Genomic DNA, 26,773 nt, shown 5'->3' with positions numbered 1-26,773 from the left:
CAGCCTTTATGTATAAGAGAAGGCTAGTGACCTTGACTTTCTGAGAATGGCCCAATGTAGTTTTTCTTTTAAATATAATCATCTATGAAGAACACTGGTTGTCAAATGTTGGATGTGTAGAGTTAGTAAGAAGGTACTGAGTCCACAAGCCCCAGGTCTAGACACTCTTCTATATCTTAACTGGTATGGGTGTTGTTACTGATTTTACAGAACTAAACACACATGGAAATGAATACAAATAACATAGTGAAATCAACAAGAGGCACAGGACTTATAATATCAATCACATCCTGTTCTCTCATTCAGCAAAATGGTATTTTCCACTGAGGGAAGCTGACTGAAAAGTGTGTAGGACAAGTGTGTATTACTTTTCTGCTAGAATTGCATGAAACATACATTAAATAACATAGTTAAAACTTTACTAAAGGTAGAATTTGAAAAACTATTCAATATAAAGTCACTGAAAGTGCAAAAACCAAAAAATTCAATTATCATTAATTTTTATTAATATTACCTTTTAAAACATTTATTTATTTTTCACACTCCATATTCCATTCCTGCCACCCATCCACCCTCTGACTGCTTTACATTCCATACCCCCTGTGTCCACATGGATGCCCCCACCCTCCATGCTATCTGACCTCTAAACTTCCTGTGGCCTCAAGTCTCTTGAGGGTTAGGTACATCACTTCTGAATGAACACAGACCTGGAAGTTCTCTAATCTATGTGTGTTTGGGGCTTCATATCAGCTGGTGTATGATGTCTGTTTGGTGGTCCAGTATTTGAGAGTTCTCAGGGGTTCAGATTAATTGACAATGCTGGTCCTCCTACAGGGTCACCTTTCTCCTCAGCTTCTTCCAGTTTTTTCCTAATTCAACAACAGGGGTCAAAAGCTTCTGTCCATTTGTTGGGTGCAAATATCTGCATCAAACTCTTTCAGCTGCTTGTTGGGTCTTTGCTAGGGCAGTTATGATAGGTCACTTTTTGTGAGCACTCATAGAATCAGTAATAGTGTCAGGCCTTGGGACATCCCCTTGAGCTGGATCCCACTTTGAGCCTATTGCTGGACTTTCTTTCCTCAGGCTTCTCTCCATTTCCATCCCTGTAATTCTTTCACACAGGAACAATTATGGGTCAGAGATGTGACTGTGGGATGGCAAACCTAAATCTCACTTGATGCCCTCTCTTCCTGCTGAAGGTAAGCTTTCTAAGCTCCCTCCACCTACTGTTGGGCATCTCATCTAAGTTCTCTCCCTTTGATTCCTGAGAATCTCTCAATTCCCAGGACTCTGATGCATTCTAGAGGGTCCCTCACAACCTCCTATCTCCTGAAGTTGCCTATTTCCATTCTTTCTGCTGGCCCTCAGGGTCAGCCCCTTTCCCTCTCCCAATACCAGATTAGATTCCCCTTTCACCCCAACTAACCTCCCTATCCACTTTCCCTCCCTTGTCCCTCCCTCCCTCCCCAATTTGATTGCTTTCTTCTCTCTCCCAAGTTGGACTGAGGTGTCCTCACTTGGGGACTTCAGCTTGTAAATATTATAATTGGTCACAAAACAGGCATCAACAGATACAAAATATTGAAATCATCCCATGCATCCTATTAGATCACCATGGACTAAGGCTTATCTTCAATAACAACATAAATAATAGAAAGCTAACATTTACAGCTGAACAACACTCTACTCAATGATACCTTGGTCAAGGAAGAAATAAAGAAAGAATTAAAGACTTTTTACAGTTTAATGAAAATGAAGCCACAACATACCCAAACTTATGGGACACAATGAAAGCAGTCCTATGAGGAAAACTCATAGCTCTGAGTACCTCCAAAAAGAAACTAGAGCGAGAATACACTAGCAGCCTGACAGCATATCTAAAAGTTCTAGAACAAAAGGAAGCAAATACACCCAAGAGGAGTAGAAGGCAGGAAATAATCAAACTCAGGGCTGAAATCAACCAGGTGGAAACATAAAAGAACTATTCAAAGAATCAACCACATCAGGAGCTCGTTCTTTGAGAAAATCAACAAGATAGTTAAACCCTTAGCCAATCTAACTAGAGGGCACAGGGACAGTATCCTCATTAACAAAATCGGAAATGAAAAGGGAGATATAACAACAGAATCTGAAGAAATCAAAGAAATCATCAGATCCTACTATAAAAGCCTATACTCAACAAAACTGGGAAACTTGAATGAAATGGACAAATTCCATTTATCAATTCTTGATCTTGGAGAGAGAGCCATTGGCATTTCCAGAGTGGTTGTATCAGTTTGCAATCCCACCAGAAATGGAGGAGTGTTCCTCTTTCTCCATATCCTCTCCAACATGTGCTGTCAACTGAGGTTTTGATCTTAGCCATTCTGATTGATGTAAGGTGGAATCTCAGGGTCATTTTGATTTGCATTTCTCTGATCACTAAGGACTTTGAACATTGCTTTAGCCATTTGAGATTCTTCAGTCATGAATTCTTGGTTTAGTTCTATATGCCCTTATTTGATTGGGTTGCTTGGTTTTTTTTTTTTTGGTGATTAACTTCTTGAGTTCTTTATATATTTTGGAAAATAGCCCTCTATCAGATGTGGGATTAGTGAAAATATTTTTTTCCCAATCTATAGGTTGCCAATTTACCTTATTGACTATGTCAATTGCCTTACAAAAGCTTTCCAGTTACATGAGGTCTCATTTATCAATTCTTGATCTTAGAGCATGAGCCATTGGGGTAATGTTTAGGAAATTTCCTCCTGTGCCAATGAGTTCAAGGTTCTTTCCCAATTTCTCTTTTATTAGATTAAGTGTATCTAGTTTTATGTTGAGGCCCTTCATCCACTTGGACTTGAGCTTTGTACAAAGTGACAAATATGGATCTATTTTTAATTCTTGTACAGACAGTCAATTAGACCAGAACCATTTGTTGAAGATGCTGCTTCTTCTTGTTTTTGTTGTTGTTCTTGTTGTTGTTGTTCTTGTTGTTGTTGTTGCTCTTCTTGTTCTTGCACTTCTTCTTGTTGTTCTTGTTGTTGTTCTTGTTGTTGTTGTTGTTGTTCTTGTTCTTGTTCTTGTTCTTGTTCTTCTTGTTCTTCTTGTTCTTCTTGTTCTTCTTCTTCTTGTTCTTCTTCTTCTTGTTCTTCTTCTTCTTCTTCTTCTTCTTCTTCTTCTTCTTCTTCTTCTTCTTCTTCTTCTTCTTCTTCTTCTTTCAATTGTATATGTTTGGTGTCTTTGTCAACGATCAAGTGACTATAAGTGTAGTTTTATTTCTGGATCTTCAATTCTAATCCATTGATCAATGTGTCTGTCTCTGTACCAATACCATACAGTTTTTATCACTATTGCTCTGTACTACAGCTTGAGGTCAGGGATGGTGATTCCCCCAGCTGTTCTTTTATTGTTAAGAATGGTTTTTGTTATTCTGGGTTTTTCCCCTTTCCAGAATAATTTAAGAATTGCTATTTCCATGTATCTGAAGAATTGTGTTGCAATTTTGATGGGGATTGCATTGAGTCTATAGATTGCCTTTGGTAGAATGGCCATATTTACTATGTTAAATTCTGCCAATCCATGAGCATGGAAGATCTCTCCATTTTCTAAGATCTTCCTTGATTTCTTTCTTGAGAGTCTTGAAGTTATAGTCATATAGGTCTTTCACTTGTTTGGTTACAATGACCCAAGATATTTTATATTATTTGTGGCTCTTTGAAGGGTGTTGTTTCCTTAAATTTTTTCTAAGCCTGGTTATCTTTTGTATAAAGGAAGGATACTGATTTATATAAGTTAATTTTATATCTGGCAATTTTGCTTAAGTTGTTTATCAGCTGGAGAAGTTTTCTGATAGAATTTTTGGGGTCACTTATGTATACTATCATATCATCTGCAAATAGTGATACCTTTATTTCTTCTTTACCAATTTGTATCCCCTTGATATCTTTATGTTGTCTTATTGTTCTAGCTAACATTTCAAGTACTATATTGAGTAGCTATGGGGGGAGTTGGAATCCTTGTCCTGTCCCCAATTACAGTGGGATTGTTTCAAGAATGCCTCTATTTAATTTGATAATAGCTGTTGGTTTGCAGTAAATTGCTTTTATTACATTTAGGTATGGGCCTTGAATTCCTGATCTCTTCAATGATTTTAACATGAAGGGGTGTTATATTTTGTCAAATGCTTTTTCTGCATCTAAGGAGATGATCATGTGATTTTTTTCTTTAAGTTTGTTTATATAGTGGATTATGTTAATGGATTGTCATATATTAAACAAACTTTGCATCCCTGGGATGAAGCCTACTTGATCATGGTGAATGATGGTTTTGATGTGTACTTGGAGTCTGTTTTCAAGAATTTTATTGAGTATTTTTGCTTATATATTCATAAGCATGATTGGTCTGAAGTTCTCTTTTCTGGTTTGGCTTTTGTGTGGTTTAGGTATCAGAGTAATTGTGGCTTCATAGAATGTGTTAGGTGATGTTGTTTCTGTTTCTATTTTATGGAATATTTTGAGGAAAATTGGTATCAGGTCTTCTTTGAAGATCTGGTAGAAATCTACACTAAAGCCATCTGGCCCTGGGTTTTTTTTTGGTTGAGAGGTTTTTAATAGCTTCTTCTATTTCCTTGTGTGATATGGGCCTGTTTAGATAGTTTACCTGCTCTTGATTTAAGTTTGATATGTGGCATCTGTCTAGAAAACCATCCATTTCATCTAGGTTTTCCTGTTTTGTTGAGTATAGATCTGACGATTTTTAAAATTTGCTCCATTTCTGTTGTTATGTCTCCCTTTTGATTTCTTTTTTAATACATTTTTATTAGATATTTTCTTCATTTAGATCTCCCGAAAGTTCCCTATACCCTCCCCCTGCCCTGCTTTCCAACTCACGCACTCCTGCTTCCTGGCCCTGGCATTCCCCTGTATTCATAAGTTTCTTTTATGAATATGGATTTTTCTTGCACTTGGGGCATAGATGTTCAGAATTGAGACTTTCTTTGGCTGGATTTTCCCATTGATGAATATGAAGTGTTCTTCTTCATCATGCTTGATAGCTTTTGGTTGAAAGTCTATTTTATTGGATATTAGGATGCCAACTCCTGCTTGTTTCCTGGGTCCATTCACTTGGAAGACTTTTTTCCATCCTTTTACTCTGAGATAGTGCTTGCTTTGGTTATTGAGGTGTGTTTCTTGTATGCAGCAAAATGCTGGATCTTGTTTGTATATCCAGTCTGTTAGCTTATGTCTTTTTATAGGTGAGCCCATTAATATTCAGAGATATTAAAGAGAGATGACTGTTGGCCCCTGGTATGTTTGTTTTTGTAGGTGGCTTTATGTGCTTGTGATCCTCTGCTTTTGACTTCGTTGTGAGATTCTTAATATCGTGTCCTTTCTTTGGTCCAGGTATCTTTCTTGTGTTGGAGTTTTCCTTCCAGGATCCTCTGTAGGGGTGGATTGGTAGATATATATTTTTGAAATTGGTTTTGTCCTGGAATATTTTGGTTTCTCCATTTATGTTTATTGAGAGTTTTGCTGGGTATAGTAGCAAAACTATTTGTTGAAGGATACTGATTTATATGAGTTAATTTTATATCTGGCCATTTTGCTTAAGTTGTTTATCAGATGGAGAATATGTCTGATAGAATTGTGTTCTCTTAGAGTCCGCATGACCTCTGACCAGGATCTTCTGACTTTCATAGTCTATGTTGAGAAGTCTGGTGTAATTCCAATTGGTCTACCTTTGTATGTTACATGGACTTTCCCCTTGCAACTTTTAATATTCTTTCTTTGCTTTGTGCATTTAGTGTTTCGATAATTATGTGACGAGAAGATTTCTTTTCTAAACCCTTTTATTTGGTGTTCTATAGGTTTCTTGTACCTTTATTGTTATCTCTTTCTTTAGGTTGGGGAGGTTTTCTTCTATGATTTTGTTGAATTTTTTTCAGTTCCTTTGAGCTGTGAATCTTTGTTCTTATCTATTTGGATTATTCTTAGGTTTGGTCTTTTCATTGTGTCCTGAATTTCCTGGATGCTTTGGGTTAGGAGTTTTTTATGTTTTGAATTTTCTTTGACAGTTGTGTCAATCTCTTCTGTATCCTCTACACCTGAGATTCTCTCTTCTCTCTCTTATATTCTGTTGGTAATACTTTCATCTGTAATTCCAGACCTCTTTCCCAGGTTTTCCATTTCCAGGTTTGCCCCCATTTGTGTTTTCTTTATTGTTTCTACTTCCACTTTTAGGTTTTGGATCACTTTATTTAATTCCTTGACCTCTTTACTTGTGTTTTCCTGTAAAGAATGAGATAGGATTTTAGGACAGATTCCTGATTTTCAGGTTTGTTGGTGTATTCAAGATTTGCTGTTCTGGGAGAACTTGGTTCTGATGATGTGCATATATTTTGGTTTCTGTTGCTTATGGTCTTAAGCTTGCCTTTTGCTATTTGAATATCCCTGGTGTTTGTTGTTCTGGGTGACAGTATGGAATCTGCCTCTTTTGTCCCTGAGTTTCTGTAGGTATCTTGTTAGGCAGGCAGCCCTGTCAGTATCCGACCACCTAGGGGTCTTCCAACTGGGGGCTCTTTACAGGGACAGAGAAGCTGCTGATCTGTTGCCTTGGCTGCAGTAGGTTTTCTGGGAGGCCTTCAGACAACTGCTCTGAGTGCAATGGGACTTCAACTGCTCTAACTGCAATGGGTTCTCAACTGCTCTGAGTGCAATGGGTCCTCTAGAATGTATCAGAATATGGAGTCTTCACAGGAACAGACCAACTCGGGGTCTGCCCCAGCAGTAAGAACTGAGCAGAAGGGGTGAAAAGGATGGAAGGGGAGTGGTATTTGGGAGGGTTGGTGATGGGTCCAGAGTCCACTAGGGTCCTAGCAGCAGCTCTTGGACTGTGTAGGTGTGGGACTTACCAACTGAGTGCAGTGGGTCCTCTAGAATAGATCAGGATATGGAGACTTCATGGGAGTAGACCAACTAGGGGTCTGCCCCAGCAGCAAGGTTCCAGGCTATTAATATTATCTTTATTCTCCAGAATTTCATACATATATGCAATTTTTGAAAAATTGTGATTCTGTACATATAGCCACCAACCTTATGTATAATATTCACTTGCATTTGGAGAATTCTGTTTTCAATTATATCAAGCTATTAGCATTAATTCCAATAAGATGTTAAATGAACCACATGATAAATCGAAAATGGAAGATTTAGGATGCAATTAAATGTGAGAGTATTTCATTCTTCCAATCATCATTGAAAAATATTGAAAAGTTTTCAAATGCTGTGGTGTGTGTGTGTGCAGGGGGGGGGGGGCAGAGGTAAAGATTCCTAATTGAAAGAGGTTCAGTGTAGTGTGTCCTGAATTGTAAGAATACATATTTAAAGGCTTGAGACATGGATCAACAATTAAGAAGGCTTGCTTACCTTCCAGAGGACCCGAGTTCATCTCTCAGGAACCATGTGTAACACTACTTCCAACTGATCAGACATCTGCCTCTGTGCTCTGTGGAAACCTGCACTCATGTGCATACTCACATATAAATAGAAACAGCAATAAGTATAAAGAAGAAAAAGATATGCTTGAGAAATACAAATGCTTGTTTTCATTTTTTTCGAATACTTGAATAGTGATTTATACCTAAGATCATTTGGGGTTGTATACTCTCCTTAAAAGTCAAGTACACCTTTGCACTTGTGTACATTCATGCATATATTATGCATATACTCATATGTACATATTCATCATCCTAAAAGATATTCTGGAAAGGCAGTAAGTACTCTTAACTGCTGAGCACTGAGATATCTTTCTAGCCCCAAGAAAGTTCAAGTTTTGACCTTTCTGATTGCTCTGTAAATAATTGGATGTTTGTATGTCTTTGTCTATCATTTTTTCACATCTCCATATAAGCGTATCTGGTCTAAAGTAGAATTCAGGTAATTCTAATATTTTTTAAAACGTTATCTTGGCATTCATAGTGTTTTTTTTAATGGATTTACTGTATTGTTTTTTAAATGAGTTACTGCTGTAGACACTTGAGAGAAGCCACAGCAAGCTCCAGGTATAGTGAGTGCTGAACTTTGAAAAGATAAAATCGCCTGAGATTAGAACATGTCTTTGACATTTTGTTTTCAGTCAGAGGGAAGGTCATAGCTAAAAGGTCACCAGGAAGAATTCACTCAGCAAATAAACAATGCTATTATTTTGCAAGAAAGTGACAAACTGCTCTCTATAACCCATTGAATACAAAGGGGTATTGCAAACAGCATTTTAAACTCACCTCTAGCCTTCCATTTCTAGGTTATGAAATGTAAAAAGAAAATGAAATCATGCTCTTCTTCCAGTGGTTAATGCGTGATACTTACTTTCTTCTTAGCATTTTAGACTTTGAACTTAGCATTCAAATCTCAGATTTGCTTAGCGTTTTCTATGTAGTAATTGTGTGGTACAATTTTTGCATTCATTCCATTTATTTGAATTGCCTCAGATTAGAATGATCCATCTCTCTTTCCTGTGAAGATCCTACCTCTCTGATAGTTAGCTTTTTACAAAAACAAAAACAAAAATCTAAATTTACTACTAAATAGTGTGAAAATGAGAACAGGCTTGTGATTAATCATCAAAACCTGGGTCTTCTTGAATAGTGCAAACACTAGTTCTTAGTTGTTTTTGGTGTACTGTGTATTAAAGTATATCTTGGGATAGACATGTTAAATTGATGTAAAAAATTCCATATTGAAATCTTAGAGTTAAATTTAAAAAGTGGAGGACAAATATGGTAGTGTACTATTCCTACAATGTTTATACTATACTTGAAAACAAGATGATCAGGAGTTAAAAGGTGGTCTGGATTTCATAAGACCCTTGCATAAAAATACATAAAAGTCTACAAAACATTCTTTCAATGTAAAATCTATTTCACATGCTCACTTCAGATTGATGTCTCATTAGCATATATTTTGAGGCAAAATATTTTAAACCTTAATTCCTATTCTTTAAGGAAAACAATACAAAAGTGCTTGATGATGTATTTCTTTTCTTTTCAGATGAACTAACAAATTCTTCAGAAACAAGACTGTCACTAGAGGAGCTTTTGGGGAAAGGATTCGGACTTCATAATCCAGAAGCTCGGTGGATCAATGGTAGGTGTAGAACTTTTCATGTGTCTTGTTAGTTTGAGTTCTTTTTCACTAACGTAACACAGAGTGATATGATACATGTGAATGTATTCATATAGATCATCCTAGAATCAATTTCTTAACAATATGCCAATGTTGTTATAGCTATTTTTATATGTAGAACTGACTGTGGTGTATCTGCTTTTCTTTGCTTTTTTTTTTTTTTTTTTCTTTTGTGCCAGAAGTAAAACACCTTCAATTTCCCTTAAATAAATATTTGGAATTAAAACAAAAAAAGATGAAACAAAAACATTGTGTGTTGTAACTTGAGCATCTGTTTGTCTTAATGGAAGCTAATAAGGAGTTATTAGCTAAACTAACCATAAAAAATGTGTCTGTGAGAATAGTTACTTTTTTTTTTTTTTTTATTTTGAGTGTATAACTTGTTTGAAAGTACGCTAATAATCTCAAGGGGAAAGTAGCTAATTGTTGATATCCAATTTTGATATTTAATTTTTGATATTCTTTAGATGTGTTCTTTGTTTATTGTTTCTAGGAGATAGTTTGTATAACAGACCAAAAGTTTTGTCTTTTGATCAGATAAAGACAATCATATTTATACTCCATTTCTCCAATTAAAAGAAAAAGTAATTTAGTATGACTATTCTAATTATGTAGAAATATGTTAATTGAGATGTATAGACTTTTTTGGTCTCATTAGTTTTGGCACGTTTTTATCTTCCAGTTCTTTATAATAAAGTCTTTTTCCTCTTGTCTTTTTTAAGACAAGAATTCTCTGTGTAGCTCTGGCTGTTCTGAAAGTTAATCTGTAGACCAGACTGCCTAAAAATTCAGAGATCAACTCTCCACTGCCTATCAAGTGCTAGGATTAAAGGCATATTTCACCACCACACAGCCTAACAAAGTCTTAATAATAAGAAATTAACCCTTAAGTTTTGGAAGCTATTAAAAGAACATATAAGGCTCAAGTCAAACTTGTATATTTGACCTCAAAATAACTTCTAGAAATAAATAAGAAAATGGATGTATATTTTAAATGAATGCCTTTAATTGACACATAATACCATTTTCTTGTATATATCAGTTAATATTGGTTGGAATGCAATTTTGTGTCCTGATGTTTGTAGTATAGGTAGAAATATCTACAAAGCATAGATTTTCTTAATACATTTTCATATTTTCCTTTGGAATGTTTCATAAATTTGAGATCGGCTATCTAAACAATTTTGCTTTTTCTTTACTATTACTTAAACTGTACTGTTTCATCACAAATAAGTATTTTCTTTTAAAAAAAAGGCTAATAAAATATTTTTGTCAATATGCCCAAGATGTAGTTACAGTTCTATAAAATGTCCATATAATTGTCAGCAAATATTTTATCAAGTTAGTTGATAACAGGGATGATTCCAGAAGGCTTTAAACATTAGTGACACTGAAAATTACTAGACTCAAAATTTCGACTCATCTTTTCCAGTATATATGGGTTTAAACCAAAATGTAGGCATTTCTGTAGTGAAACTTTAGAATGGAAGGAAAAAAAAGTACACTTTTCAATCCCCTTCTCAGGCTAGCTTGTACTGTTTAAAGATGCATTCTACGCCTTTGTACAGTTGACAGTATGGTGTCCTAACACCTAAGGAATGAACTGACATCTCAGCAGAGAACTGACTGCATGTTAGGCTAAAATTCGCATCATATTGTGGACAAAAATTTTGCTTTTATAATTTTCAAAGTTTGAAGATCAAATTGTGTTAATTTTTTAAAAGTGATTTCATTAATCACCTCTGGCAAAATTGGCCTGGAGATGGTACATGGGGCCAGCACTGCAGTGTTACTACAACTATAAAATTCTAATCCATTGGAGACATAGTGTTTATAAAAGGATTTTCTATCAAAGCAAAACTTGAAACTGGAATATACAGAATCTAGGCTCTGAAAGTAGGTAGTCTGTGTAAATACCACTGAAGTTATCTCCTTATTACTTGGAGTTTGTAGACAATAATTGTTTCCAGAGTAGTAGTGCTACTGGAGTTATTATGATCAGAGCATGGGTCCTGGCATTTCCCCATAGGCCAGGTTCAGTTATACAACCTTAATAATCTGATTAAACAAACTACTAATGGAAAAAGGAGGGAGGGGGGAGAGGTGAGAGGGAGGGAGGGAGGGAGAGAGAGAGAGAGAGAGAGAGAGAGAGAGAGAGAGAGAGAGAGAGAGAGAGAGAGAAATTGATTTATGCAATATGGTAACATTGGCAAGGGGAACAAAGAAATCTGGAACTGTGCCCCTTCCCAAGTTTTTCTTTAGGGTCTTCACATCAAGCTTAGACTTAAATAGACAGCAAGGGTTATATTTACAACTAACAGTACTGGTCAAGATGTGATCTTGCCCATGTTGCTTCATCATTGTCTGGGTTCCTGTGTCTCCTGCAAGATTGCAAGAACCATGTTACATCTCTTTCCTTTCAGACAAGCTCCTCTTTTGGCTGACACCAAGCTTCAGCCTTTTTCTTCTCCTGCCATGAAATTTGTGAAGAAATTCCAATTATTTTGGGGATCATTGTTTTAATAATGTGATAATGAAATGGAGGAACACACATGTGTCTTTAGATTATTCTTATTCTTTTAAAACAATAGTTTTTTCTTCAAAAATTCCATAAATTTATTCAATGTATATTGATTGTTCCCATTGAGCATTATCCTCTGTATGCTCACTAATGTTTGCAGCCCATCTCAATGACACACTCATTCATAACTGAAAAATTAGAATGCATAGATCTATGCTCTGTTCAGGCTCACTCCCCTTGCTAGCAGTCACTAGACACTTTATTTATTTATATATTTCACAGATAGCCAAAATATTGGAGTGGGAACCACATCCAAAGAAAGGTAACCTTGAACTCCTTATCTGCAAGTATATCAAAAAGTGAAAGATGGGCTTTCTCTTTACTTTTCCAGTCTTCTTAACATAAAATTCACCTGAGTGAATTCATGCTCAGCTCATTTTAATGCTTCATCTAATTCTTGGAGGTCAGCCTATGAACACTTAATGCATTATCAGTCAAGAGAGGGATGGTTCCTAGTTGACCCTGGCATGTATATTTTCATTGTTTAAATCTTTCTAATTATACCACATTGAGACCTAATAAACTGTATTTTAAAAAATTGTTAACTGCTACACATTTACTTGGTGATTCGTTTGTGCATCAGTGAAGGATCCAATACTGAATGCCTTCTTTGTTGAGCAGTATGAGAGATGATGTTACACATGCTGCATGTGACAGCATATAACACTGAATTTACATAGAACCCTGAGGTTGCTTCTAGAAACTGTTTCAGATACAGGGGTTAAAAAAAAAAACCTGACTTATCTGATCGTGTAATAGAATAAGTTTATTCTTAGATATTTTCATACATGTGTAAAGTTCATTTTGATAAACTTCAACCCTTCTTTTCCCCTTATGACTTCATGATTCACCGTGTGTCCTCTCACTCCTCCTTAATTTGTATCTGTTTTGTGGTTGTTGCTTAAAACCCACCAAGTCCCATAAGCACTGCCTGTATGTTCACAGGTATAATACCATCTATTTGAGTCTTGTCTACTTATCAAGGGCCACAAGCTTTCAAGAAACTGACTCCCCCAGTTTAGCAGACATCAGCTATTAATAGCTCCGCAGCTGGGTTTGGGCTTCATCTTTGTGAGTTCCTCCCACTTTCATGGTAAAATGTTGACTGCCTTGATCTTGTGAAGTTGTTCATTGCACGAGAATGATTCATTGCTCTCAGATTCACTTGGTAGATCAATGTTTATCTTCAGCCACTAACAGAAATGTACCATTAATGTTTTTATTATAGAAAGCAAATAATAGTGTTGATGTTGTCCTCTCTGCAAGCTATGAGGAACATCCCTGTCCTAGTTAGCTTAATTGTTGACACAGCTTAGAGTTACCTGAGAAGAGATGTCTCAATTGAGTGGTTTGACGATAGGAAAATGACTTGTGGTTATGTCTGTGGAGGATTTTGTTGAATGTTAATTTATGTTGGAAGGTCCAGCCCACTGTGGGTGGCAATATTCTTCAGAGGTGGTCTTGGACTGGATAAGAAAGCTAACTAAGAACCTGTGAGCAAGCTAATTATGCATTATTGGTTGTGCCTGAGTTACCTGGACAGAAGAAATGCTTTATGGAAAAGCAGTCGGGTTCCTGCCTTGAGCTTCTGCCCAGATTTCTCTTTTACCTGAAACTATAAGCCAAATAAATCCTTTACTCCCCTAAGTTGCTTTTAGTTGTATGTTTATCACAACAGAGAAGCAACAAGAATAACCCTCTACACACACACACACACACACACACACACACACACACACACACACACACACATTCCCCAGCTCTGTAGATAATGCTGGCACTAAACTCATCGTAAACTTCCTGTCTTACTCTTCCAACTACTTCAAAGACAGGTGTTGCATGTTTAACCATTATGCAGAATTTCTGCGATACAAAAATGTTTATATATTGCGGGGGGGGGGGCTGTAGCCCCACAGAACACAAAATGAGAGGAACTTGCAGCCTTATCTTTAGAGATGCTCTGGAGACCTGATATTTCTTTATAAATCTCCACAGATTATTTTCTTTAGGAAGAATATTCATGCTCTTAAACAGGCATGGAAAAGACATGGTTATCACTTTTATGAAAAATGAAGGGCATTAATCTAACTAATACCAACATTATTTACTATGATTACAGATCCCAGCACTAGGGAAAGCAAGAACATAAATTCATGCTACTGTTGTTCATGTGTTGAATGACTTTACGAGGCCTGGCCTTTCAGCTGTCATCATAACATGGTAGAGTTATAGAAGCCGTTGCATATCACTGTCCTCTTTTTAACCTCACCTAGTGCTCAGTTAAATTATTTTGTCTTTAATTTCTTCTTTTATCTTCTTAAGCACTAAATTCAAACATTATATAATATTTTGTCTATTTAAGAATTGAACACATCTGTACAATGTATTATAACCACACCCATTTCCACCTCCAATTCCAGCAAACTGTAATTGTTATAACCATCAAATATGCTGACATTTACATAGCATAGAGGTGAATATATATCTTCATGTCTTAGAGATAGCATGTATTTTTATGCAGTGTAATTTGTAAAAACAAAAAATAGTCCATAGAACCATATAGAAACTTAAACATAGGACCATGTGATTTTGCAAGTATTGAACTGAATGTTAGATAGGCCAAAATATTCATTTGTGCACACATGTCCACACATGTGCATTTGAAAAATTATTTACCCTAAAAGATATTTATTGTAAAATATTAAGTAGAAAGAATCCACTATATTCAATTATTTGTACATTCTTCACGACTTTATTCCATACATGTCCATATCTATTAATGCAAATACCAGAAAAGAATGTGGTAAATATCAAATCCAATCCAATCTGATTACATGATTATGAGTGGGTACTCTTTTAGACTCTTTTATCCATACTTTTCACATTTCCAATAATTATACCCTTACTTTTAAACAATCAGGAAATTCCTAGAATTCACATGCTAATGTAAGTAGATTCACTAAGTGAAAGAATAGTTTTGTTCCTATTGATGAGATTTGTTTATTCTTTCAAACCAATTATGGATGAGTACAAAAACAGGAGGCAAGGACTGACAAGATGGCTTAGTAAGGAAAGGTGCTTGCCACTAAGGCTGATGAACTGATTTCTCTCCTCTGGACTCACATGGTGCAGCGAGAGATCTCACTCCTACAGGTTGTACCTGACCTCCACACATGTGCCATGCCATGCAGGCACATATACGCATTTAAATGTAATAAAAATTTTAAAAGAGACACAGAGGTGAGCTGGTAGTTTGAGGGCATTGGATCCTGGCAGAGGCACAAAAGAGTGTATTAGACATAACATTTCAAGGCAGAAGAGATGGCTCAGTAGTTAAGAGTGCCTCTTGTTCTTTTAGTGCCCACACGTAAGGCAGCAAGCCACAGCTTGTCACTCCAACTCCAGTGAGATCGAGAAACCTCTACTGTCCTCTGACTCATTATGCTCTGACTTCTTTGATATATGTAGAGAATTATGGAAATAATGACATCCTTGATTGCTAAAGCACTGCTTAGAAAGTTGAAAATATGGTTAGGAATACAAAGCATTTTTTTCATGACTTATTTTCCTTCTTAGAGTATGTATGCCAAATACTTTTTTAATCAAGGTGGACAAGTTCTTGATGAAATGAGCATCAGTATACTGCTTAGCACATTTTCATCTCTGAAAACACCAGAAGTACTTTATTGCTTTATTGTCTGTTAATTTCTAGCTTAAACTGCTTGAAACTACCAATATATCCATCTCCTAAAAATCTCACACCCGAGCAAACATCCATATTAGAGGCAGATAGTCAAACTTTGTTTGAAATTCAAATCTAAATAATTTTCTTAAAGTGGATATTTTAAAGAATCCAGTCTATCTTAAAATAACAATATTTATACTAAATGCCCAGAGAGACTAAGAAAGAATTTACTCATAAACTGAAGTGTTCACATTTCAGAGGAAAAAAATGTAGCATCCAGGAGAAAAATACATCTGTGATTTAGAGGTGAAGTGATTGAAGAATTTAAAGGGAACTAGAAATATAAACTTAGCTTCAAGAGAACTACATGTTCTATTCCTTGTGTTTGTTGAAATAGAACATTGTATTTTGATATTTAAAGAAATAAAACTGAGGTTGCTTAAACAGGGTGGCATGGGGATGTTTATATACAGAATTTATTGATTTGTAACTCATGCACGATTTAGAATCTGTTGACATAGAAAAGCTTGCCTGAAGTAAACCGTGTCCATGAAGGCGTGTGGGGTCCTGTACAAGCACAAAAGCATGCTTAGTCTTCACTTTGTTGGCACAATCACTGGCTTTCCCATCAAAATCACATAACTGTGGGTGTGTTGATCCCAGTATCTTCATTTCTGTATATCCACTTATATATCCATCTAAGTACTTATCTGCCTGTTCTTTTTTTATTTATTCAGCACTAATCTATGGTGCATAGCCAAGACATATTTTATATCCAAGTGTATAAACATTCATCTTCACTCAATGAAACGCTGGTAAAGATTCTTTCCAAGTCATGCACCCTATCTTTTCATATTGTCTCGGGCTTTATAAAATGAAGATACTACTCAGAAAGGTGAGCAGGATGCAAAGCTGAAATACATAGAGAATTGCAGGACCTCTGAACCCAAGCTTCAATGAGGTTTGGTGAGCTTTGTTTCCCCCTAAATTTAAAACAGCCTTCATTGCACTCACCGTACTCTCTCTCCACTATAATGTGGGACACTAGACACATTTCTTCTTACTCTTTCTGAATCGTTTCCATTTGCTAACATCTTAAAGTACCTGGTAATGATCATGAATGTATCCATATATCACTGATGTGATCAATAGAATCAGATTACAATGAGGATTCTTAGAGTCTATAGAAACTACATGAACACAGGCACTGAAGAGATGGCTCAGCAGTTAAGGGCACTTGGTATTTTCTCTTGAAGAGAAACTTAGTTCAGTTCCCAGCATTCACATTGAGTGACTCATAACCACTTGTAAATCCAGTTCCTGGAGACACAATGCTCTTTTCTAGTCTCCATAGGAACATGTATTCATGTGTACCTATCTACATACAGACACTCATAATGAAAAATAGAAAAGAAACTTCATGAGCCCTCTTGTTTCAAAGCAAGGAGACAGATGTTAAGTGATAAAGGTAATGATATTTTTGTAAACATATCTTAGAACTAGAAGGATACATTGAAGAAGTAGTGGATAATTGGCATAGTCTTTGGAGAAGTGATGAGGTTTAGAATAAGTATAGAAGGCAGATATGCTCAGATCATGAAAGAGAGCATTTTGGGGACAGAACAATGATGTATGAAGACTTCCATGGGAATTAGCACAGTGTGTAAGGCTGCCTATGAGAAACAGGCTATGTTTGAGAAATAAAAACAATGAATAAATTTTACAATTTGCTGTGATTATTATACACTGATCTCCTGCAGGATACTTTGATTAGATTAAAATTTTGAAGCAAACAAGGCTAAAGTTTTTCTGATGACTGCTAGCTATATTTTGCCAAATTAAGGTGGGAGGTTCTGATGACAAATATTTACCTTATAGTATATCAAAATTTAAATGCAATTCTGTGTTTACAGAGCATTTCCATAAATGTTATTTTTCCAGGATATTTTCTTTTTGAAAAACCCTGTTTGGAAAACAATGTCATTATTTTTACCTTTTACATGAGTAAGTGAAGACCCAGAAAGGAAATTTTTACCTCTACAAGTTGCAAAGGCAATAATGGCCTATGGGTTGTAGCAAGGTCTTCTTTGACCAGTGGAGGAAGCATGTGGGACATGAGTCTATTAAATAACAATGATATATGCTGCCATTAGATACTATGTAAGATTTAAAATTCTACCAGCTCATGGAAAACATGTGGGGAAGTTAGATAATAAAAAGGTGAGATTTCTGGAATTGCTAGAATTATTAGAATATTTCAATTTGTTTGAGAAAATTAATTAATCATTTATGTATTTTTTAAAAGAAAGTCTTTGAAGTCAGTCATAATTTTAAAATTCAGCACATATAGGGAAACTTTCATATTACTCTCTAATTCAATTTACCTTGCTTCAGGATCCCTTTTTCTGTGTATGTATATACTTATCTCTTCAGAACTGACTCTACTTGATTAGGTCTTTTCATCAATTTTAATGGTCTATCAAGACCTCTGTATGATGTGCAACCAAATATTATAGACCCCAAGTTTTTATTGGGTTAACAAATGCATTCTTAGGTGTCTGTCAGGTGAAAAAATAACTAGAGACAATATTTTTACTATTTGGTGGCTGACCCACAAAGTAGGTCATTTAAAGACAAGCATTTAGCCATGTTGGATATTTTTTATATTCACAGTGGTTTTCTCTAGTATATGTTTAAGGAAGTGTCCACAGAACAGATTTAACACATCCTTTCTCCTCTCTACCTAGGTTACCTGTGGGTTGACAGTGAAAAAGAAAAGAGTGTTATCATTTGCATGCTACTATAAAAATGTAGAAAATGAAGCTGTATTATCTGTCTTCATTGGGTCATTATTATGCTCCTGACAACTAAAGTTATGCTCTGGGGACCTCCCTGATATTCAGCCACCTTGTACTGCATTTTTAATTTGTCATAGATAATGTGTAAAATTCTCTGAGTTTGAGCACAGACATGCTCATTTTATAAACAAAGAAGTGCAGTTTAAAGCAAATGAGGAACTTGGTCAAGGCCACAGTACTGGAAGATAACAGAATGAGAATTTAAGTTCATGTATTCTCTCTTAATGAGCATAGTGCCTGTGATCAAATAGAAGCTCAAGGACCAGAGTATTAAGGGAAAGGTAAATGTCAAGAAGAGAAAATTACCTTGAGATGTAGCATTAAGTACATGTAGGATAATATAGAAAAAGGGGGAGATTTGATCAACTTACACAATTTTAAAATATTGTGGATACAGAGCAAGCCTTTAAAACTGTTGTAGAATGGTAGCTAAGTACTTCACCAGAATTCAGGGTAATTGTGCTCAGTACTTAAATGTTTACCTGGAGCACACTCACTCCCTTCCTGGAGCTCAATTTTAGTCATTGTGTGTGCAGTATTTACTGGCATGACATGTAATATCTTTGAAGTTTTCTTGACTTTAGAATTATTCAAATCTTCGTGAAATAATCCAATAGACTATAAGTCAAGCTACAGTCTGTAGATCTGTACATTCTAAACTTCGTGGTCTATTGATAGGATGGTGAGGTGGCAATCATCACCATTAGTATTGCTTTAGAGTTCTTTGTGCTCATTCACAGAATTCCCTCCCATTTTTTCTACTCTCTCAAAGGTTAGACTCAAATTCCAACACTATTGTTATTTTAATGTTTATTATTTGAATCTCTGTCTGTGTCTCTGACTCCGCCCCCCCCCGTGTGTGTGTGTGTGTGTGTGTGTGTGTGTGTGTGTGTATCTGTGTGTGTTTATGCCCTAGGCTACTGTTATTAGATTTCTTTGAGCAAGAGTTACAAATTGTTTTATATCATCCTATGTGGTGGGTATTTGGAAGCATTATTCTAGTCTGTAAGAGCTGCATATGGACTTAACCACAATGCCAGTTCTTCAGCTCCCAAGACTATTTTTCAAAATAAGTTCTCATGCCATAACACCTCTAAAAACATATATACATCTCTATCTCTATCTATCTATCTATCTATCTATCTATCTATCTACCTTTTTTGACTTAAATGTTAGCACTGTTTCCAAAGAGCTGACTATTTTAAGGAGTTTAGAAAGTCCAACGTGGAATATTTTAGTTATGCTATTATCTTGTAAAATTTTTTGTAAAAGAATTTGCCAGACTTTTGCTATGAACTTTTCTATTATGTGTTAAGGTGGAAACTTAATATTAATGCACTCACATGTATGAATTTATGAATTATTATGAATGATTTCTAATATTTCATGAAACATGTTTCATGCAAGGACACCAATATGAATTCAATTCATAAGCTGGAAGATACAAACATTTAACTGGAAGAGCAGGAAGAATTAGCAATGTTCTTGCTGATGTGCTAGACAAAAGGGTGCTTTGCCATTTACAGCTAATGTGTAAATTCTTTTTAAATAGTCCTTCATGAGGAGTAGTTGCAGAACTGCAGCATCCACATGTTTTTAAAGACATATGAGAATAGGTGGAGGGCTATTTGAGAAGAGGAAGGAAACCACCTTGGAAATTCAGGACCTGCAAGGGTAATGATGGTGAACATAATGACAGTATATTAGCTGAATATATGAATATCTCATAGTGAAGTCCATTTCTTATATAATTATCACAGGTCAATTGAGGAAATGGATTAAATTTTAAGGATATGAAACCAAACATGGGTTCTCTGCAGAGAAGTTCATGCTCTTAACTTCCAAATTCAGGTCTTCAGTCATGTGTGAAGTGGCTTTACTTATTGAGACATATGCTTTCATATATATCTTCTACATATAAGAAGTGAGCTCCACATCCATCTTGAATCCTAAGAGTGTGCCATTTCATCTCCATATCTACAAAGAGGATTGCTTTAACCTATCAGCTTTTTGGTGCTTTCATTCAGGAAAGAACAAGGAGTTTATAGACTGCTTCTACTTATCCATGAACCAGGGGGAAGCAAGAAACAAAATACCTAACAAACACACCTTTGATTGGAGACAGCTCTCGGCTCTCATTGCTTTAACTAGACACAGGCGATGTTAATAAATCATTTAAAACTGATCTCCTTTCCTACCTCTAATCTGTAACACCTAGCCATAGGCATAGTGTTGTCAATACACATGTCAGTTTAATGAGCTGGAACACTCATTACAAGAGCTGTGTACCCAAGCCATTAACATGTCACCACTGCTGTGTCCTTACAAATAGCATTTCAAAGCAGGTCTTTTGTACATATTTGTTCTCTTCTGAGAGTCCATTTGCACAACTAAGTGTACCAATTCATTATTTACACATGTGCCTGTCCTTCTTTGGGACAGGATTCCTTGATTTCTGCCCTTCATAGTACCGCTAATCCTTTGTCTTCTGAGTCTCCATGTTGTGATAAAATAATTTTGATTTGCGCTGTACTCCTTGGCTTTTAAGTCACCCCAAGATCTGATCCTGTTATGATTAAGGGTTGAAGTTATGAGGCTATTTAGAGACTTGATTGAGACTTTGTGGAAGCCAGTGCATGGTGCATGGTCTACTCTTTCGGAAACTAGGTGGGACCTCATCTTGGGGACTGAGTGGGACTGCATCTCGGGCATCTCAGCATTGTCACTTTTTTTAATTAGGTATTTTCTTCATTTACATTTCCAATGCTATCCCAAAAGTCCCCCCATACCCTCCCTCCTACTCCCCTCCTCCCCCCACTCCCACTTCTTGGCCCTGGCGTTCCCCTGTACTGAGGCATATAAAGTTTGTAAGACCGATGGGCCTCTCTTTCCAAAGATGGCCGACTAGGCCATCTTCTGATTCATATGGAGCTAGAGACACTAGCTCCGGGGGTACTGGTTAGTTCATATTATTGTTCTACCTATAGGGTTGCAGACCCCTTCAGCTCCTTGGGTACTTTCTCTAGCTCCTCCATTGGGGGCCCTGTGATCCATCCAATAGCTGACTGTGAGCATCCACTTCTGTGTTTGATAGGCCCTGGCATTGCCTCACAAGAGACAGCTATTATCAGGGTCCTTTCAGCAAAATCTGCATTGTCACTTTTTAAAGCAGTGCATCTTTCAGGTATGGGTAACAAGCTAACCTGTTTGAGGGGAAGCCTCAGGGTTTCAGAAGCCAGTAACAGTTTAAGGTTGAGTACTTATTCTCTCTGTATGGTTGTCTTTTCACCTACAAGGTTGAAAAGATAATAGGTTTTTGTTTTTTGATGGTCTTTTTTTTTTTTTGGCCTCACTTCTAAAAATGAAATTTTTCCATTAATTTTCCCCAAAATACCTACAAAGCTTCCAAAGAATCTTTTCCTCTTACCCTTTTCTATCCATTATAATGTGTTCCATCTAATGCACCTCTTCTCACCAGCTGGCATTCTCTGAAAGCTTCTAAGATTTCCCCTTGCATTGCTTGCTTAGTTTTTCTCCTATGATATTGGTCCTAACTTCAACCCCAAATATCTTTCACACTGCTACTGATATATTGATTCTCTGAATAATTTCACTATAGACTGTCTTTTTCCTTTTATTTCAGGTTCAAATACTATATTTCAATTAGTAAACAGATCATCAGACTTGGGGGCAAGCATTTTTACCAATAGAACAATCTCACCAGCCCCAAATATTATTATTTTAGTGCTTCTCCAGGATGAACATGACTCTGAAACTAAAATGGAAATTAAAAGTGTGATATCAATTCAGCTTTTGTTTCTCAAAATGATGATTATCTATAAAAAGACACTAATAAAAGCCAGTTCATTTTTATGAATATTCATTTTTAAGTTATACCAAAGCCTTTTAATTGTAAATACTATAACTGACATTAATATTTTTGAAGGTAGAAACTGATATGTTATAAAAATTCAAGTGGACAAAAACATATTTGTCGTTTAACTTTTGCATTAGAATCTAATGATTTTGATTTGAAAACAATTTAGAAATTACAATGTTTATATAATAGTTCTGCCTCCACCCAATATGCAATTTTGAAAATAAAGGTAATTCATTCATTCTAAGCAATGCGATATAATTAGAAATGATTAATGATTTCAACATACCTTGTATTTAGCACCTATAGGTGATGAGAGTCAATGATCATTATTGAAATGTTCACTTAATTCTATACACCATTAGTTTCTACCTCTTCTTGATCTGAGTCCTTCAACAATGAGAGAGAGGGAGAGGTGGAAGAGAGAGAGAGAGAGAGAGAGAGAGAGAGAGAGAGAGAGAGAGAGAGAGAGAGAGAGAGAGAATGAGATGTAAGTATAAGCAAAGCTTTGAGTCCACAGGTATGCTATCTGGAATGTGCCATGAACATTTACTTTTTGTTAATTGGCAACATCTTCATCCTTTGGGAAATCCACAGGGCTTGAAAACAGGGAGTAATGCTATAGATATGAAGGCTTGTTGTAGCATACATGGGTTTACAACATAAGTTTTAGTATTAAATTATGTTTGCCTTTTTTATTTAAATTTATATTATCTTTCAATAAGTTATATATGATAAATACTTCAAATACCTCACCATACAGAACTTATTCTTCATACTCTGTGGATGATTTGGGGGCAATATTAAAACAGTAATTTGAGTTATGTTTCCTCAAGGAAATCAAGAAAAAATATTACAGTCACTACAGGAAGCAACCTCATATAAGAATGAACATGCAGTTTCTACCCATAGTATTTTGTTGGGATAATTACGTAACTGGCCTGGAGCTTACAGAACAGGCTAGACTGGCTGGACTGTAGGTCCAGATATCCACTTGTCTCCATTTCCCAGCGCTAGAATTACAAGTAATAGACATGCCTGTTTTTACTTCCTCATGCGTTTTAGGTGTCGAACTCAGGTCCTGATGTGACTAAGACAAACACATGACCAACTTAGCTATTTTCCACGCTCCTTTAAACTATTTATTAGAGAATATTTGATGGGGTGAGAGAGATGAATTAGTGATTAAGAGCACTTACTACCTTTGCAGAGTACCAACGTCCCTGTATCTCAGCTGGCCAGCTCACAATCACCTCTAACTCCAGGACCAAGGGATTTGACAACAACTTTTAGCATCTGTAGACTCCTTTACACACATGATCATATCCTAATCTATGCACACACACAGACTCACACAGATACATAGACACACAAATACACAGACACGCAGACACATAGATTTAAAATTTGACAGTCTTATGGAATCTATTAAAGAGCTACTTTTATGTGGTAATATTTCACCCTAAATGTAATATTTATATGCCACACCAACTATTTTCATTAATTTAATCAGCTACTTAAAAATAGCTTCTCCAAATAATAACCCTTAGTTGTTTGAATTTGAGCATCCCAGAAATGATTTACTAAGAATAGATTGCATAGCAATAGCAGTCTTCCCTAAAATTTTAGAAATTCACATTTCAGTCTACCTACCAGGAAAAGATTAGCAAGCAGTCCCTTCAGCATGAAATATTTGCATCCTAGTTAGAAAGAGAAAGGGATCAAAGAAACTGATAGCGCCCATCGGTGAGGGGTACTGACAGAGGCCTTCCAAAGTCAGAATACTTCTATAAACAGGTCTATACTTTCATACCGAACCAGACGTTTTATCTTGGAGTATTATAAGCAGAGTATGCATTTATATCAAAAGAGGTAGTTTTCCTCTTTAAAATGTATAAGAATATTTGCTGTTTTCCTCTCCATTATCACAAAATATATATTATTGAAGTTTTATTCTGGGTTGTACTTGGTGTCAGAATTGTCATATTTGAAGGAAAGTAAAGAAGGGGTATAACTTAATTCAAAGATTTGTCATATTTGAAGGAAGGTAAAGAAGGGGTATAACTTAATTCAAAGATGGTCTGGAGAGATGGCTCAGTAGTGTGTACTGCTCTTTCCAAGAGTCACGGTGCATTTCTCACCATCCATGTTGGTGAGCCTCACTCAACTGCCTCTAACTCCAGATCAAGTGAATCTGATGAAGTGAGTCCTTCTTTTTATGGCCTCCACAGGCAACTTCACTCATAGATGCATTTACCCCTCCACACACACACACACACAAAGGCAAGATCAAGCTTTAGGAAACAATTCTGATAAGACATTTGCCAGGTACGTATTGTTGTTTAAGGTAGCAGGCACAGCAGTGGGAAGAGAGCCTGTGCTAAGTAATCCTCACAAAATAGCAGAGGTGAGGGATGGTGGGGGTGAAGAGGAGTCACCACACGAAAAGAGTATTCAGAGGCTTTCCAACCTGAGGGAACAGTGGTGGCTTTTGAATGTACACGTGCAGACATAATACTTTCCTACCTGTGGGGAAGTTCAGACTTCTCTGAAGTGGACATTTCTGGTTGGTTCATATGATGTAGACTCATGTGCTCTCTTGCTAAGGGAAGACCCATAGGAGGAGACATGATGTTTGGAGAGAGTACAAATAAGATTCAATGGACAGTGATGGTGAACTTGCATAGCTAACCTTGCCACACACACTTAATTGGTTTTCAAACTTTGCTGACCTTCACTTTACTGACAGAGGCAAGGCAGAAAACTTCTACTGGTGTCCCAGCTGGTACTGGTCACTCTCATTGGCTCATGCTGATTTGCTGGAGGCCTGGCTGTTTCTGCTGGATTGTGCTACCACTGATGCTGATTGGATTTGGTATCCTAACATTACTGACCTAGACTGATGCTATCCTAATAAGTGGAGATTGAATTACCCAAACAACTACTGCAAACCAGGTTCACATCCCCTTGTCCTATTTACCATCTTTTCTCTCCTACCTTTGGACAGTGGGCCAGAAGGTGGCGGGGGTCAAATGTTTAAAACCCCTTATGAAAAGTATGTTTTAACAAATCTATGACTGTACTTTTGGGTTGAAAACTTGATGATTATATCTCAAAAATTACTTGCCATGAGCCAATAACCAGATGAAAAACATACAATCTTATTAAAATGTCATGTATAGAATAGCTGTGAATCTCTGTGAAACACCATATATTTTATGCTTGAAAATACTCTTCAAGGGTGAGAAACACCAGGGAAGTTGGAGGCAACTTTAGAGTCATACCTCACTTTTATGTGACAGATGAATCTAGAGAAGAGACAATGTCTCTAGGACAAAGATCCTTGAGCTAACCATCTTACCTTTATTTTAAGTGTCTTCCTTTGTGATATGATAACTCAATAAAGTGCTTGCCTTGGAAACACAAGGTTCTGAATCTGATTTTAAGGACATGAAAATGCTGGACATAATAGGAGACCATTGTCACTGGAGAGGAAGACAGAAAAGGACCCCAAAGTTCACTGGCCAAACAATGTAGCCTGTTTGGCGAGGTCTAGGCCAATGAAAATCAAGGTGGTTAACATGATAGCACTTGAGGAATGACACCTAAGATTGATCTTTGGTTTATACACAAACATACATACACATCCTGTACAAACAACACATGGGGTGCCTGTGCATGGATACTCACACACACATATGCACATGCATGCGCACACGCACACACACAAAGTCATCTTTGATGAATGAAGTTTCAGTGAGACTGCAGACAATTGAAGATAGTTCCACAATGTTGTCTCCAATGATGTATAATGGGAAACTAGAATATAATTTTTCATTACCTTATCCATAAAAAGGGAAGATTGTTTTAAGCTAGCAACATGTGTCCTGGAGTTTTTTTTTTTTTTTTATCTATTTCTCATAGAATAAACAAAAATAGAAAAATCAAGACAGAACCAACTATAACAAGCCTTTACTCACCTGATTAACATGGGTGACTGTGCCTTCCTCCAGAGATTCCAGGAAAGGAGACAAGCAGGCATGAGTGTTGCTTGTCAGGTGATGCTCCCTCATTAGAGATGATTATGACTAGGAGAAGCTCTGAGATGTGTGAACAACATGAAGACCTTAAATCCATTGTCTTCCATCCTATAAGCAAGTATGGTAATGCCCACTTGTCTTTTTCTTTTTGAGAGTGAGGTGTTCCTTGTTATGAAATAAGTTTAATTCCTTTATTAAATGAATTTTTAAAATACAGAGAAGTGTTCCCAAGCTGATAATCTTTTTTTTTTAATTTTTAATATTTTTATTACATATTTTCCTCAATTACATTTCCAATGCTATCCCAAAAGTCCCCCATAGCGCCCCCCACTTCCCTACCCACCCATTCCCATTCTTTTGGCCCTGGCATTCCCCTATATTGGGGCATATAAAGTTTGCAAGTCCAATGGGCCTCTCTTTCCATTGATGGCCGACTAGGTCATCTTTCGATACATATGCAGCTAGAGACAAGAGCTCCGGGGTTCTGGTTAGTACATCATGTTGTTCCAACAATAGGGTTGCAGATCCCTTTAGCTCCTTGGGTACTTTCTCTAGCTTCTCCATTGGGAGC

The 26,773-nt window shown here is 36.4% G+C and overlaps 1 protein-coding gene across 3 annotated transcripts in view; it reads left to right on the top strand.

Annotated features, from left to right (window-relative positions):
- Window positions 1-26,773, top strand: part of Dpp10 (dipeptidyl peptidase like 10) — a 1,511,806-nt gene that overhangs the window by 983,257 nt on the left and 501,776 nt on the right. For all 3 annotated transcript variants that reach the window (XM_021165015.3, XM_021164934.3, XM_029476885.2), the window contains exon 3: window positions 9,027-9,122. In XM_021165015.3, coding sequence (XP_021020674.1) covers window positions 9,027-9,122 — 96 coding nt within the window. The remainder of the gene's footprint in view (window positions 1-9,026; window positions 9,123-26,773) is intronic.

Source organism: Mus caroli, unplaced genomic scaffold (genome assembly GCF_978045245.1).
Source record: "Mus caroli unplaced genomic scaffold, Mus_caroli_1 scaffold_1, whole genome shotgun sequence".
Lineage (NCBI taxonomy): Eukaryota > Metazoa > Chordata > Mammalia > Rodentia > Muridae > Mus > Mus caroli.
This window is presented reverse-complemented; position numbering and strand designations above follow the sequence as displayed.